At 38.5% G+C, this 16556-nt stretch overlaps 1 protein-coding gene across 1 annotated transcript in view; it reads left to right on the top strand.

Annotated features, from left to right (window-relative positions):
- Positions 1-422: 422 nt before the first annotated feature.
- CFAP44 (cilia and flagella associated protein 44) overlaps positions 423-16556 on the top strand; it is a 132404-nt gene continuing 116270 nt past the window's right edge. Inside the window, exons 1-5 of the mRNA XM_021692531.2 lie at positions 423-522; positions 4231-4368; positions 4886-5045; positions 8369-8531; positions 12698-12800. Coding sequence (XP_021548206.1) covers positions 423-522; positions 4231-4368; positions 4886-5045; positions 8369-8531; positions 12698-12800 — 664 coding nt within the window. The remainder of the gene's footprint in view (positions 523-4230; positions 4369-4885; positions 5046-8368; positions 8532-12697; positions 12801-16556) is intronic.

Below are 16556 nucleotides of genomic sequence, written 5' to 3'. Positions count from 1 at the left end.
AGTTAATTAGTAACACTAGAGGAATTAAATGATGGAATGATGGGAAGAGGAAATGGAGGGGATGAACCAAAAGGATGGCAGGGGGTTAACTTGAATGATGGAATGTTTAGACAAAAGATGGACTGGAATGGCATTTCACTGCAGAGCATTTCGCTGTGGACTTTCGGAAAATCAGAAGGCACCGTGGTTAAGTTGGCCTGTAAAAAGGAACGATCTGACTATATTCTGCCGTTCTGCAGAGGTCTCTGCTGGTGGCTGTACCTCCTGCCGATGGAGTCATCTTGGACACTGTGCAAACATACAATTAGCAACACACATGGTGTTTGGTGCTTGTGGAATTTGTTAGGGGAAAAATATCTGTAAATGATTTTTATTTCACAGCTGTTCCCTTTCTCGGTCTCAGTTTTGTGCTTACAGAGGAAATGAAGGAACCAGGTGATCAGGATACTGAGCGGGGGAGATTAGATAGATCAAAGAGTGATGGGAAGCGGTCTCAGAGCTCCTTGAAGTCTGCATCAAGATGTAAGTAAAGATTATAATATACACTTAGGTTTTTATCATTAAATTTAGGTAAGATCGCTGTTAAAGAGTATTTAAGTTTATACAACAGAAATAGTTTACTTGTTTAACTCTATTACTAAATTCTAAGTTCTTTAAGAGCAGAGACTGTGTTTTAACCATTTAATGTCCAGTTCCTGGCCCATAGAAGTTGCATGCAAAAGAATGAAACTGGACCACTTTCTTACACCATATACAAAAATGAACTCAAAATGGATTAAAGACCTAAATGTGAGACCTGAAACCATAAAACTCCTAGAAGGAAATATAGGCAGTAATTTCTTTGGCAGTGGCCATAGCCACATTTTTCTAGATAGGTCTCCTAAGGCAAGGGAAACAAAATCAAAAATAAACCATTGGGACTATATCAAAATAGAAAGCTTTTGCACAGTAAAGGACAATATTAACAAAACCAGAAGGCAATCCATTGAATGGGAGAAGATATTTGCAAATGATATATCCAATAAGGGATTAATATCTGAAATATATAAAGAACTTATGCAACTCAACACCAAAAAATCGAAACAACCTGATTTAAAAATGGGCAGAGGACCTGAATACATATTTTTCCAAAGAAGACATGCAGATGGCCAACAGACACATGAAGAGTTGCTCAGCATCACTCATCAGGGAAATGCAAAACAAAACCACAATGAGATATCTCCTCACACTTGTCAGAATGGCTAGAATCAAAAAGGCAAGAAACAACAAGTGTTGGTGAGGATGTGGAGAAAAAGGAACCCTTGTGGTCTGTCAGTGGGAATGTAAATTGGTGCAGCCACTGTGGAAAACACTATGGAGGTTCCCTAAAAATTTAAAAATGGAAATACCATCGATCCAATAATTCCACTACTGGGTATTTACCCAAAGAAAATAAAAACACTAACTTGAAAAGATCTATGCATCCCTATATTTACTGAAGCATTATTTACAATAGCCAAGATATGGAAATGACCCAAGTGTCCAGTGATAGAGAAGACGTGGTATATATATATATATATATATGTATATTATTCTCTTATACCATTTGCAAATGATATATCCAAATATGGACCTAGAGGGTATTATGCTAAGTAAAATAAGTTAGAGAAAAACAAATACCATATGATTTCATTTATATGTGAAATCTAAAAAGAAAGCAAATGAATAAACAAATAAAAAGCAGAACCAGCTAATCATGGGATTACTATAGCTACAAGGTATAGCTTTTACTGTCTTATTTAAATTTTATGAATTTGAATGTTTTTAACACTAACTTTTCCCAGTAAAGTCCATTATGAAACAAAAAACTAAATAAATTATTAAAAAGCAGAATCAGACCTATAAATATTGAGAACAAACTGATGATTGCTGGAGGGGAAAGGGGTGGGAGGAAGGGCAAAATGGGTGAAAGAGAGTGGGATACAGGCTTCCAGTTAGGAATGAATAAGTCAAGAAATAAAAGGTACAGCACAGGGAATATATTGTAATAGGGTTTATGGTGACAGATAGTTGATAAACTTGTAGTGAGCATAGAATAATGTATAGATAATTTGAATCATTATGTCATACACCTGAAACAAATGTAACATTGTGTGTCAACTATAAAAAAAAAAAAAGAAAGAAAAAATAGAAGAAAATTTGAGGAATTGTGTAAAAGGATTTTTAAAAGATAGCTTGCTCTTTCTAATGGGGCATCATGGTGTTAGGTGTCTTAGTGGAGTCTTGACTTTTGTAGTTCTAATCCTAAATATAGTTTCAGAAATATAATTTTGATTATTCACCTAGAGGAGACCTGGGGAAATCAATTCATTTACAAAATTTACATTAAACTATTTCAATGTATCTGAGGCATATCTCTTAAATCCATAATTTATCCACATCATGTTTTATTTGAGATGTTTATCTCCTCTTGCTTGGATTCTTACAACCTGGATTTCCACTCAAGCCTTCCTTTTCAAGTCTCTCCATACTACCACTAGAATTATCTTTCCAAAAAATATGGTTATGTCACTGTGTCCAAAAATGTTAGTTTGCTTCTCTCTTGATTTTCCATTTCCACTTTTCTCCACTCCTTAATTTCTGACACAGGATTATCTACTTTTTGGTTTCTAGTCCTTTGCTGCATTTTCCTGAATGGATGGACTTAATAATAATGACCCTTTGTCTAGCACTGCCTCAGGATCTCCCCTTCTTATATTAAACCCTTGTAGGGGCAGGCCTGGCCTGGTCCTGTTGTTCAGCTCATAAATTCACACATTGTGGTTCTTAGGCTCCCAAAAGATAATGTCAAGTAATTTGCTGATATCCTGAAACCTTTTATCTTGGTGCTGTGAGCAGAGGTCTCTCTTCTGGTTTGGCCACGTACCTGGTAGCTCCCCCATCCACTCTCTCTCTTTCTCTCTTTTTTTTTTTGGCCTAGAGACCTGGAAAGATTTTGGTCTCTTCTACTTTAAGAAATGTTTTGTGTAGACTTGTTATTATTTCTTCCTTAAATGTTTGGTAAAATTCACCAGTGAAGTATGTTGGCCTGTAATTTTCTTTTTCTTTTTTTTTTTTTTTTAAGATTTTTATTTATTTATTTATTTATTTAATTTTTTTTTTTTTAAAGATTTTATTTATTTATTTGACAGAGAGAGACACAGTGAGAGAGGGAACACAAGCAGGGGGAGTGGGAGAGGGAGAGGCAGGCCTCCCGCAGAGCAGGGAGCCCAATGTGGGACTCGATCCCAGGACCCTGGGATCATGACCTGAGCTGAAGGCAGTCGCTTAACCAACTGAGCCACCCAGGCACCCAAGATTTTTATTTATTTATTCATGAGAGACAGAGAGAGAGAGAGGCAGAGGGAGAAGCAGGCTCCCAAGGAGCAGAGAGCCCGATGCGGGACTTGATCCCAGGACCCTGGGATCATGACCTGAGCCGAAGGCAGAGGCTCAACCATCTGTGCCACCCAGGCACCCGCCTGTAATTTTCTTAATGGAAAAATTTTTAATGAATTCAATTTCTTTAAAAACACAAGGTTGTTTAGTTCTTCTTTTGTAAGTTTTGTAACTTTGTATGTTTCATAGAATTGTACATTTCTTTTAAATTGTAAAATCTGTTGGTATAACTCTAGGGTGTATTTTCATTCCTGATGTTGGAGATTTGTATGGTCTCTCTTTCTTCTTGATTGGTCTAGCTAGGAGTTTCTCCATTTGGTCGATCTTGTCAAAGAGTAAGATTTTGGTTTTGCTAATTTTCTCTGCTGTTTGTTTGCCTTTTATTTAATTGATTCTTGCTTTCACTTTTGTTATTTCTATCATTTCACTTTATTTTCTTTTTGCTTTTTCTAGATTCTTGAGGTAGAGCTTTAGGTCATTGAGTCTTGACTTTTCTTCTTTTCTTATACGTGTACAAAAACTAGAAATTTCCCTCTAAGCATTGCCTTAGTTGCATCCCACAAATTTGACATGTTATATTTTAATTACCATTTAGTTTGAAATATTTTTAAATTTCCTTGTTGATTTCTCCTTGACCCATACTTTATTCTTAAATGTTCTTTGATTTCCAAATATTTGTAGGTTTTCCAGATATCTTATCATAGTTTATTTTTACTTTACTTCAGTTGTAATCAGAAAATAGTAGTTACTTTGGAAATAAGGAAATGTTTAATTCAAAATGTAGAAATTATTAAAACAAATTACTTTTAATAGCTGCTGTGAGAGAGGATGCCACAGATGAAACATTTACTGAAGGCAGAGAATCATATTTAGAGGATGATGATTATGATATGGAACATTTGGAAGGAAGTTCAAGTTCATTTCAAGATGACTATGTGGATAACATTGGAGGTAAGTATTATTAGTTTTCTATCAGTAATAGTAACTGTTTTAAAGACAAATTGCCCAAATTGAATAGTTACAAATTCATAGAAATAAAAACTTGCAGGATGTGTCTGGGTGATAAAAGGAAAAGCATGGAACATACTTTAACAGGGTGATTTAGCAGCTCTGTAGCTATATATTACATTTCTGAGGATCACATTCAAGACTCTCAGACTTGGTTTTCTGGGGAGTAGGATGCTCTAAGGAGTGCTCCATCCCAGACTGGTGAATTATAACTCACCCTTGGGACTGATTAGGAGTTGCTCTTTGAGACTGCAGAGACCATGACCAGAGATCTGCCTTCACCCTGATGCACACAGGCATGTTGGCTCTCCCTCCCATATGCTCACTGGTGGGTGGCATCCCACCCTGGTAGTACTTCCTGCTCGACTGTTGCAGGCTAGGTACATTCCTCCTGTCTTTGTGAAATACAATTTTAGGATTCACCAGACGGTCTTCTTAGTTAAAATATTTTAACTTTTAGAATCTCAGTATATGGAAGCCCCTGCTCCAGCCTCAGAAGAGGCGGAGGAGAAAGTTAAGAAGAAAATCTCGGTGAACTTCTTCTACAATTATGTGGAGCTTGTTTCGATGCCTTTTGTGACTCCGGATTCGAACATACCACTGGATCTTCTCACACTTGTGTATCCACTCCAGTTATGTGTGTATAATTTTTGGATTTCAGCTTCTTAGGTCAGGGGTCGGCAAACTAGCCGTACATGCACAAAATCTGGCCTCTCCCCGCCGAGCAGGGAGCCCGATGCGGGACTCGATCTTGGGACTCCAGGATCATGACCTGAGCCGAAGACAGTGGCTTAACCAACTGAACCACCCAGGCGCCCCTCAAATAACCAGTTTTAAATTGGTCTGGAGAGTAAGAGTCCATGAAAAAAATTAAAGGTGGGGAAAATCAACAAGAAGATTTAGGGTCTGCTCTCACTGTACGATGTTAGGTTTGTCAGGTGGAGTTGGGAGATTTCCATTCATGCTCTTGGCTGGCAATTTAGTATGCTTACCTTCAGAGGGGTGGTGGTGATGACCACATGGCCTCTTAGACAAGGTGTGCTTAAGGAGGAGGGCCATGTACTTCCCGGCTCCAGTTTTGCTTTTTATGTAAAAATAGAACATGTGATTATAGTTTTCTGTTTCAACCCCAGGTGTACCTAAAACTAATTCCCCCTGAATCTTATAACTTGGAGTTTTCTCTCCTGAAGACTTTTTTGCATATGTGGTCTTTGGACAAGTTGCTGATAAAAGTTACGCTGTTGCCTTTCTTCTAGCCTATTTGTTTTAAATGAGGCGGTTTATCAGAGTCGCCCTGAAGCTTTTCCTGAAATACACATAGTCTGGTACCTTTCCTGGACCTACTGCATTATATCCGTGGGGAGAGGGACTTGGGGACTTGTCGTCTGAAAAGGCTTCCCAGGTACTTTTGATTGTGTCGTCTTCTCCGAGCCCCCAGTACTGGGGACTTGCTGCTCCAGGATACAGGGATCTCAGTATTGGAGAGATATGCCTAGATTCCAAATAATAAGAGTCAGAGTGACCTTGACTTTTGACTCAAGGTATGAATTGCTTATATTTATGCTGGATGAGTGGCTATGTAACCTATAGACGTTTTGTGAATCCTTTCAACACCAGGGAAGTCACAAAGTAGCTTATCCCATTTTTGGATAGCTTACATTATTAGCTTTTCTAGACCTTGAATCAAAAGTTGCCTCTTTGGAACATCTCCCACTCCCCCTGCTTGTGTTCCCTCTCTCGCTGTCTCTCTCTCTGTCAAAAAAAAAAAAATCTTTAAAAAATATCACCTAAACCATAGCATAATTTATATAAGACATAATTAAATGCAATTTTATTTTATTTTTTTTAAAGATTTTATTTATTTATTGGTCAGAGAGGGAGAGCACAAACAGGGGGAGTGGCAGGCACAGGGAGAAGCAGGCTTCCCGCTGAGCAAGGAGTCCAATGTAGGACTCAGTCCCAGCACCCTGGGATCATGACCTGAGCCAAAGGCAGATGCTTAACCAACTGAAGCACCCAGGCGTCCCTTAAATGCAATTTTAAAGTGAGGGTCCTAGATGCCCAAGAACAGTGAAGGCCCTGGGTCTCTGATAGGAAGTTAATAAGACACAAGCCAGAAGAGAGGATGGGATAAAACAGAGAGGAGTTGAAGGTATAGCAGAACATAATTAAACATTGTCAAAGCTCTGGTTAGTGGCTGCCGCTGTTCTCTGGGGTTAAAAGAGAAGGATCGGGCCCTAGTTATACAGTAATTAACTAATTAATCCAACAGACATTTATCGAATGCCTAAGGCTCAAGACACTGCACTCGGCACTCTGGGAAATAGAGATGACCTGCGAGAAGAAGCAGGCTGTGATTTGGAAGGGGAGAGTTTGGGAAGTAACAATCTTACCCATTCTGCATCGGAGAGCAGCGGCAAGTAGAAGGGAGTCACCCCCCACCCCAAAATTAGAGATGATAATATCAGATAAATGATCACATGTGTGATCCCCAACCGCCACCCAAGTTAGTGAAGAGATGGTAGCCTACTTCTACGCTCATAGCTATAGACGTAGCTTTTAGCCCTCCAAAGTGTTACACTGGCACCTGGGAACCGAGAAAGGAGAAGGAAGGAAAGGTGAGAACAGCAGTTTGGGGAAAGGGAAAAGGAGGGAGGGTAGGTGAAGCCTCCTGCCCCATACCAGGCTCTGTGAAGATAAAGAGCCTGTGGTTCCCACTCTTTATTTGTAAGGAGGCCTCAGGTAGTTTCCGTGAGGCCTGAATAGCTTCAGCAAGATCTCTGGATCACACATTTATTTGCGCTTTTATATAAAATTCAGTTTTAAGTGTTTATATTTTTATTAAATTGATAAAATTCCTTTTTCTTGAACAGATCAAAAGCCCTGAAATGTTCTCTCTCTTTTTCAACTTAACTCTTAGGCAATGAGCTAAGTATAGTTACGTATAGTTGGTTGTAATTTGTATATACTTCACAATTCGAATTGCATTAAAATTTTCTCTTTTTTACAATTGTAGATATTCTTCTTGTTAAAAATTCTACATAGTTTTTTCTCTAAAAATATTCACTTACAAATAAGGGTAAACTTCTAAAATCAGAATTTATTTTTTAAAGAAGGGCCCAAGAAATAAAGATTTCTCCAATGATCCTTTAATTTTTGTGTTCAACAGTGAGTTCTTAGAAAATACGAATCCATCTACTTAAGATACACTATGTAATATATTTCTTTTGCAAACTATATTTTTTGTAGATTAATCTCATTTACTTATTACATTTATATCTTGGGTTATATTAATTTGAACTTGAATGTAGTAACAATGTACATTTAAGAGATGTTTTATAAAAACTTAGATTATTTTAAACTCTATATTGAATTAGTTCAGATTTACTCTATAGCATAAATGTGCGTGCACACACACACACACTCATCCACACACCTGTACATACTAATGAGCTCAGAGAGGAAATGTTAGCATATTTATTATACATATTTATATACTATATATTATTTAGTCCATTTTCATAATTTGTTCATATGAATTAAATTTCAATTATATTTATGTGGATTTATTATATTAGTCAGATTGTCATTGGTTTGTCAGAACTTTAAAACATTCTGTCAGAATTTTAAACATCTCGCCTTTCAACATCAAGGAAGAGGCCTATATAATACTTTTACTTTTATAAAATTAATCTGCTTTCAGGATCTCCCTAGGAAAATTAAAATATTGATTAAATCAGAGTATTAGAATTTTCACCTCATTTAAAAACAAAGTTGCATTAGTAATAAATAAAAACTCCGGGTTTCAAAGTAAAATTCCACTACTTCAACACTGAACCTTTGTCTAATGTTACAACTTTTCAAACGTATTTATTTCATGAGGTTTCCTGTCTCTCGGATGTTTACTTTGTTTCACTTCTTTTCCTTAACAACTTTCCCTCAGTCATTCCTTTGGTTACGACTGCAGAAAGCGGGCCAACCTACAACTTCTGGACAGCAATACTGTGATGTACATAGCTGGGAACCAGCTGATCCTTCTGAATTTGAAAACCAAGGAACAGATGTACCTGCGAAGTAGCAGTGGGAGAGGAATTGGTGTCATTGGGGTATGCTGGTAGTGACTTAGGAAAAAAAAATCTGTCCTTTTGTATTTGTTTCTTCTGTGGACCGGCCAGGCTCTTAGGTGCCAATACCATATGCTGTATTGCAGGATTAAGGCGTTTCCAATTCAACGATTACAACCACTCCATTCACTGACATGATCTCTGTGCAGTATTACAACATTATGTGGATGATACTATCATCTCATTTTGCAGATAAGGAAACTGGAGCTGGTAGAGGTTAAGTGGCTTCCCCCAGTCCTGCAGGGTTTTCCTATTGAACTCCCTGTTGCCCTTCTGCAAAAATACTCAGATGAATAGCACCAATGATAATCCAAATAATAGAGATAAGCACCAGATAAGATGTAGGTATAGAATCGAACATTAAGAGATCAAGTATAGGTTGTACGTTCGGTAATTTTGAGCAGTCGACAAAAGGATTTGCATGTGATTTGGAGGCTGTCTCTTCCTTCCTCCTCAGGTACCTGTCTCCATCAGTCACCTTCTTTCTTGTATCTTCGGCCTCTACTTCCTTAGACTTTTCATCCTCAGCATAAAAGTACACTAAATCAACTTGTTCTCACCTTAAAGGGCCCCTCTCTAACCGTGCCTTCTCTTTACCCGCTGACTTTTCCCTTCAAAGCCAAGCTTCTGCTGTTTTTTTCCCTCCCACCTCACTGAAATTGCCTATACTAAAGTGACCAACGGCCCTTTGAGTAGCCAAATCCAAAGAATACCTTTCTAACTGTATCTTACCTGACCTCTCTCTAGCACTTGGCCCCATACCTGAGTTTTTACTTTGACTGTTTTTCTACTCTGTGATCCTTAAAAGCAGGTGTCCCTAGATCTGCTCTCACCAATAACAATCTGAGAAACACCTCTTGGTGTCTTTAGAGTCATGAGAGGGGCCCCTGTTCAGAGTAGGCTATGTGAGACAGGGAAAGGAGGAGAAATATGCAGGATTTGGGGTGCATATAAGCAGCACTTCCATAGCAGCTGCTCAAAGGGTTTTTTAGAAGGATCATGATCTAAATAGAAGTCTGCCCTGCTCTTACCCTGCCTGTCAGGTGTGAGCAGCCCAGACAGAACTGGGAGGTGCAGGGCCCACATCACCACACCCTGCAGAGGTGGAGGGCTTCCAACAGAAAGCCTGGTGCAGCTCCAACAGAGAGACTGGGCCAACCTAGCAGGGAGTGGTGGGAAATACTTTTGATTAGATTAGATGGGACCTGGTAGGGTGTTTAGATTAGAAATGGAGGTGAGTGGAGAGGTTTTGAAGATTCTTGCTCTGAGAAATGAAATAGGGACATGAATGGGAACGGAGAAGGTAAGGAAAATCTAAGATCCACAAATAGAACTTGGAGTGGTTATGGAAACAGGATATGGTGAGATGGATGAGTGAAGATAGTCTCATGATTATTTCTTTTTTGATCATCTATCTATACGTAACACGTGTGCATGGTAAAGTCCCTGTCCTCAACAAGAATTAATTAATTAATTATGATTATTTTTTAAAAGATTTTATTTATTTGAGAGAGAGAGCAGGAGCGGGGTGGGGTAGGGAAGGGGAGAGGGACAAGCAGACTTCCACTGAGCGTGGATCTGATGTGGGGCTCGATCCCAGGACCCCAGACCCCTGACCTGAACCAAAGTCAGATGCTCAAATGACTGAAACACCCAGGCTCCCCAACAAGAATTTATTATATTACATTATGTGTCCAACAGTACTCAGAACATGCAGGGATTTAAATGAAGAAGGGTTCCGGACCTCTACAGATTCAGAGAGTTTAAAATCCATCTAAAGAGGCAAGGCTCATGTTAAAAAGCAAAAAACCAAAAACCCAGATCCATACAAGTACATGATACTGTGGCACAGCTGTGTGCAAATATTCACAGGCCCAACGTGAGGGTCACGGGTTCTGTGGAGGGAAGTCGGTCAGGGGCCACCCTGAGGTGTCATGAGCCCTGAGGTCCATATCACCTGCAGAGTACTGAGAAACAGGTAACTATCACTTTTTTTCCTCTCACTTTATGGCCAATAGTAGTTTTGAAATTTCTATTTTGTTGTACAATAACTTGGTCTGAGGTCAGTAGGTAGAGGTGTACTGTGGTCAAGAATGCTAATCCGAATCCTCATCCCCCTGGACTCTGGGCATTTGCATGTCCACAGGGCTTTTCTCCATGCATGCTGGAGCTGTCAGTGCTTGGATAGGGGCCTTTCCTCAGCTGTCCTCATCACTTCATTTTTTCCTGAAACAGCCGTTTGTGGATAAGAAGTGTTCTGGCAGGGCAATAAGAAACCTGTGGGAAATGGGTAATGCGGGCATATCAACTATCTTTCAGAAAAGATAGTATGTTGAGTGTAAAGTAAATGACTCATTAATTCCAGATCTCCACTAAAGATAAAACACCAGGGGCGCCTGGGTGGCTCAGTCGTTAAGCGTCTGCCTTCGGCTCAGGTCATGATCCCAGGGTCCTGGGATCGAGCCCCGCATCGGGCTCCCTGCTCGGCAGGAAGCCTGCTTCTCCCTCTCCCACTCCCCCTGCTTGTGTTCCCTCTCTCGCTGTGTCTCTCTCTGTCAAATAAATCAATAAAATCTTTAAAAAAAAAAAAAAAAAGATAAAACACCAAACTCAACCCCACAGAGCTTCTGATCTGAAAGGGCTGAAACTTTTTCCCTTACTGGAGGCCAGACCTAGAGTGGTAAAAGATTTGCCTGAATTCCTATACAGATTTCTGTGACTGCGTATCCCACACAATATTCTTCTGTAAATGGGCATCTAGAAAGATGTAGTCATAACCTGTTTCCCTCTAAGTCCTTCGTAGCTCCTATTTTTTAGTTCCCCTTTCTTCTTGGCTTCCAACACCTGGCTTGAATCCTACCTCTGACATTTGCAAGCTGTATGACTTCAAGTTACTTAGCCTCTCTGTGCTTATTTCCTCATGAAAAAGATGGGAAGGATAAGGGTATCCGAACTCACAAGGTTGATGTAAAATTTAAGGGAATTAATTCATATAAAACGTACACAGTGTCTGGGGCACATAATAAGCATGTAATAAGCGTTCTTTTCTCACCGAGTGTCCCTCCTATAAAGCCAAGGCCTGGTTTCAAGCTGAAGTGATGGGTGTTTACTTGAATGGAAGAGGTGTCAGCAGGAAGACCTTATTATAGGTCTCATGGCCCCATGTGTGGGGAGAAGAAAAAAAGCTACAATGTTATTTTGGGTACCAAAACCTACAGTGCAACCTATATCCTCTGAGGAAAGCTCCTGTTCCACAGGTATAAAATCAGGAGTTGCAACATGGTAACTGAAAACAGAATTTCATAAAGCACATATTGTGTCTTAAATAGTTGATTTTTGTAATAGCCTATTTTTATTTTTAGACTATCCATTTACTCTTCCTGCACCTTGGCTTACGAATGAACAAAAATAACAGGAATAAACATATAATTCTATAAGATTTATACTGCTATCATTTGAAATGCTGACACAAATAGTTTACCCAGGGCATATTTACTATATTTTCCTCTGCATCTGGCTTGAAAATATTTTATCCTTCTCACTTCTAGTAAGTTTATATGTATTTGTGTTGAATTTGTCCAAGGTGAAATTTTTTTTTAAACTGAGCTGTAACCTATTCTGGAAACATGAATTTTTCTGTACAAAAATTTAGGCTGATTTATATATGGAGGGTAAACAATTCATCTAACTTAGTTGTTCTCAAAGAGTGGTCCCCAGGCTAGCAGCATCAACATCACCTGGAACTTGTTAGAGATATAAATGCAAATTTTGGGGGCCCAGCCCTGATGTACTGAATCAGAAACTTTGGTGGTAGGGCTTGCCCTCTGTGCCTTAATAAGCCCTCCCTGTGGTTCTGATATGTGCTAACGATTGAGAACCACTGTTCTAGCTCTTCTGATGGCAATTAAAAAAATTGTAGAGGTAGAGATGACTCTATTAACAAAAGTAAAACTTAAAATGAGTATTCCCCTAGGTTTCAGTTTAAATCACATCCATCACCACATACTTACCAGATGCCCATTTTTTAGTTTTCTATTGGAGTGGATCCTAATAAATTATAAAATCACAGATGCTAAATACTACATTAATAGAACTATTTATAAGAAAATTCTCCTTTTACTATTTAAGTGAGATTTTACTTTTTATAGGTTCATCCTGATAAAACTTACTTCACAGTAGCTGAAAAAGGTGTTTTCCCAAAGATTATCATCTATGAATATCCTTCTTTGAAGCCCTACAGAATCCTTCAAGGTGAGCTCAGTATATCCTCTAAAATATTCCATGTTCAAGGTTAACAACATTCAGGGTCTTCCAGAGACACAGAACTAGGAGGAGGTAGAAAAGAGATTTACTTAAAGGAATTGGCTTATGTACTTGTAGGGGCTGGCAAGTCTGAAGTTTGTAGGGCAGGCCAGTAGGCTGGACATTCTTGGGCTGGGGCTGATGCTACATGTTCAGGTAGAATTTCATCTTCCTCAGGTGAAACCTCAGTTTTGCTTTTAAGGACTTTCAACTGATTGAATGAGGCCCACCCAGATTAAAATAACCACACATGAACTTAATCACCACAGTTCTCTTATGAATTTTGCTTTCCATATAATTAATTTTAGTAGTTTTTTAAACAGACTACTTTTCAGGGCAGTTTTAGATTTACAATAAAATTGAGAGGAAGGTTCAGAGATTTCCCATAGCCCTCTTCCCCTACACGTGCATAACATTCCCTGTTATCACTCACCAGGTACATTTTTTACTGAGGACCAGTCTCTGTTAGCACATCATAGTCACCCAGAGTCCACAGTGTCCCCTGGGCTTTACTCTTGGTGTTGTATTCTCTGGGTTTAGACAAATGTCTAATGATGTATATCCATCCTTATAATCTCATATGGTGTATTTCCACTGTCCTAAAAATCCTCTGTGCTCTCCCTATTTATGACTGCCTCCACACTGGCAAGCACTGATCTTTTTATTGTCCCCACAGGCTTGCCTTTTCCAGAATGTCATATAGTTGGACTCATACAGTGTGTAGCCTTCTCAGATTGACTTCTTTCACTTAGGAATATGAATTTAAGGTTCCTCCCTGTCTTTTCATGGCTTGATAGCCCATTTCTTTTTAGTGCTGAATAATATTCTATTGTCTGGATGCACCACTGTTTATTCATTTGCATATTGAAGGGCATCTTAGTTGTTTCCAAATTTTGGCAATTATGAATAAAGCTGCAATAAACACCTGAATACAGGTTTTTGTGTGAACGTAAGTTTTCAACTACTTTGGGTATATACCAAAGAGCATAATTACTGGAGCATGGTAAGGGTCTGCTTAGTTTTGTAAGAAACTGCCAAACTGTCTTCCCAAGTGGCCGTACCACTTTGCGTTCCCACCAGCAGTGAATGAGAACTCTTGCTGCCCCACGTCCTCATCAGCATTCGGTGTTGTCAGTGATTTGGATTTTGGCCATTCTAAATAGGTGTGTAGCGGTATCTCAGTCTTTAAATTTGTGGTTCCCATAGGACGTGGAGCATCTTTTTAAATGTTTATGTGTTACCTGCATGTTTTTGGTGAGGCTGTCTGTTAAGGTCTTTGGCCCATTTTGTAATCGAGTTGTTCATTTCTTATTGTTGAGTGTCAAGAGTTGTTTGTATATTTTTGGTAATAGTCCTTTATCGCATATGCCTTTTGCAAATATTTTCTCCCAGTCTGTGCCTTGTTTTGTCATTTTCTTGACATTGCCCTTCTCAGAGGAGTTTTTCATTTTAATGAATCTTGGCTTATCAGTGACTTCTCTCATGGATCCTGTCTGTCTTTGGTGTGGAATCTAAAAAGGCATCACCATACCCAAGGCCGTCTAGGTTTTCTTCTACGTTATCTTCTAGGAGTTTTATGTTTTCACATTTTATACTTAGGCCTACGATCCATTTTGAGTTAATTTTTATGAAAGGTATAAGGTCTATGTTTACATTAATTTATTTGTTTGCTTGTTTGCTTATTTGTTGCCTATGGATGTCCTGCTGTTCCAGCACCATTTGTCGAAGAGACTGTCCTTGCTCTGTTATATTGCCTCCATTCCTTTCTCAAAGATCAGCTGAATATATTCCTATTGGTCTATTTTTGGGCTTTCTATTCTGTTCCATTTACCTATTTATCTATTCTTTCCCCAGTGTCACACTGTCTTGATTACTGTAGCTTTATAGGAAGTTTTGAAGTCAGGTATTATGAGTCCAACTTTGTTCTTTTCACTTAATATTATGTTGACTATTCTGGGTCTTTTGTCTGTCTGTCTGAACTTTAAAATCAGTTTGTTGATATCCACAAAATAATAATCTAATTGTTTTTGTACATTGTTAGATTCAATTTGCTAATATTTTGTTGGGGATTTTTGCATCTATGTTCATGAAAGATACTGTTTTGTAGTTTTCTTTTCTTGAACTGTAGTTTATTACATTAAGAATAAGAAAAACAAAAGTTTTTTATTTTACTTTCACTTACTCCTTCTTCAGTCCTCTTCATCCCTTTATGTATACCTGAGTTTCTGACCTATGTTATTTGCCTTCTGTTTAGAGAACTTCTTTTTAACATTTCTGGCAAAGCAGGTCTCCTGGCAACAAATTCCTTCAGTGTTTGTCTGAGAAAGTATATATCGGTCACTTTTGAAGGATAATTTCACAAGGTACAGAATTCTAGGTTGGTGGGGTTTTTTTCCCTTCCTTTCCTTTAAATATTTCAGTCCATTCTTCTTGCTTATATGGTTTCTGAAGAGAAGTTGGATATAACTCTCCATTCTTCTATAGGTAAGGTTTTTTTTCCCCCTTGGGCTTTTTTTTAGGAGTTCTTCCTTTATTTTCATTTTCTGTAGTTTTCTGGGCATTATTCTAGTTGGTGTTCTCTGAGCTTCCTAGATCTGTGGTTTGGTGTCTGATACTAATTTGCGGGAAATTCTCAGTCATTACTGTTTCAAATATTTCTTCTGTTCCTTTCTCTCTCTCTTCTCCTTTTGGTATTCCCATTATACATACACTATACTTTTTGTAGTTCTTCTATAGTTCTTAGATATTCTGTTCCATTTTCATCAGTCTTTGTTCTCTTTGCTCTTCAGTTCTCTGAAGATTCTATTGATCTATTCTGTAGTTCAGAGATTATTTCCTCAGCTGTGTCCAGTTGACTAATAAGCCCACCAAAGACATTTTTTAATATATTATATATATATTTATATATATATTTATAGTTTCTGTTATAATGTTTTTTATCTCTGGCATTTCTTTTTCGTTCTTTCTTAGGATTTCCATTTCTCTGCTTACATTGCCCATTTGTTCCTGCATATTGTCTACTTTATTCATTAGAGCCCTTAGCATATTAATCATAGTTGTTTTAAATTCCCAGTCTGATAATTCCAACATCTGTGCCATATCAGGTTCTGATGCTTGTTCTGTCTCTTCAAACTGTGTTTCTTGCCTTTTGGTATGCTTTGTAATTTTTTCTTGATAGCCAGACATGGTGTGGTGGGGAAAGATAATTGCTGTAAATAGGCCTTTTATAACTTGGTGGTAAGGTGTGGGGGGGAGGGGAAGTGTTCTTTAGTTCTCTGATTAAGTCTCAAATTTTTCGTGAGCCTCTGCCTCTGAACTGAACTTCACAAACGTTTCTGAGTTGTTTTCTCCCCCTTCAGTGGGACAGGATGATTATGATGAGGGAATAGAAGGTAAGCTGAGGACAAAGCAGAAGCTGACACCCCACAAACCGCCTCCCCCATGGGATATATGTGACATTCCTCAGACACTCCTGGCTGCCCTAAAGCTAAGGAAAGGAAAAACAAATCATTAACTTATAGAGATCACAATCCTGCAAGACCTGAGTCTCCCTCAGTTTACAAATGTCTTAGCAATCTACAAGAACAAAGCATTTCTATCAATAACCTAGCTTCCAGAAGGAAATGTGGATACAATGAAATGTCCTTATAACCTGCAGCCTTTTCGTTCTTTCTTAGGATTTCCATTTCTCTGCTTACATTGCCC

The sequence above is a fragment of the Neomonachus schauinslandi genome, chromosome 1 (assembly GCF_002201575.2).
Source record: "Neomonachus schauinslandi chromosome 1, ASM220157v2, whole genome shotgun sequence".
NCBI classification, from domain to species: Eukaryota; Metazoa; Chordata; class Mammalia; order Carnivora; family Phocidae; genus Neomonachus; species Neomonachus schauinslandi.
This window is presented reverse-complemented; position numbering and strand designations above follow the sequence as displayed.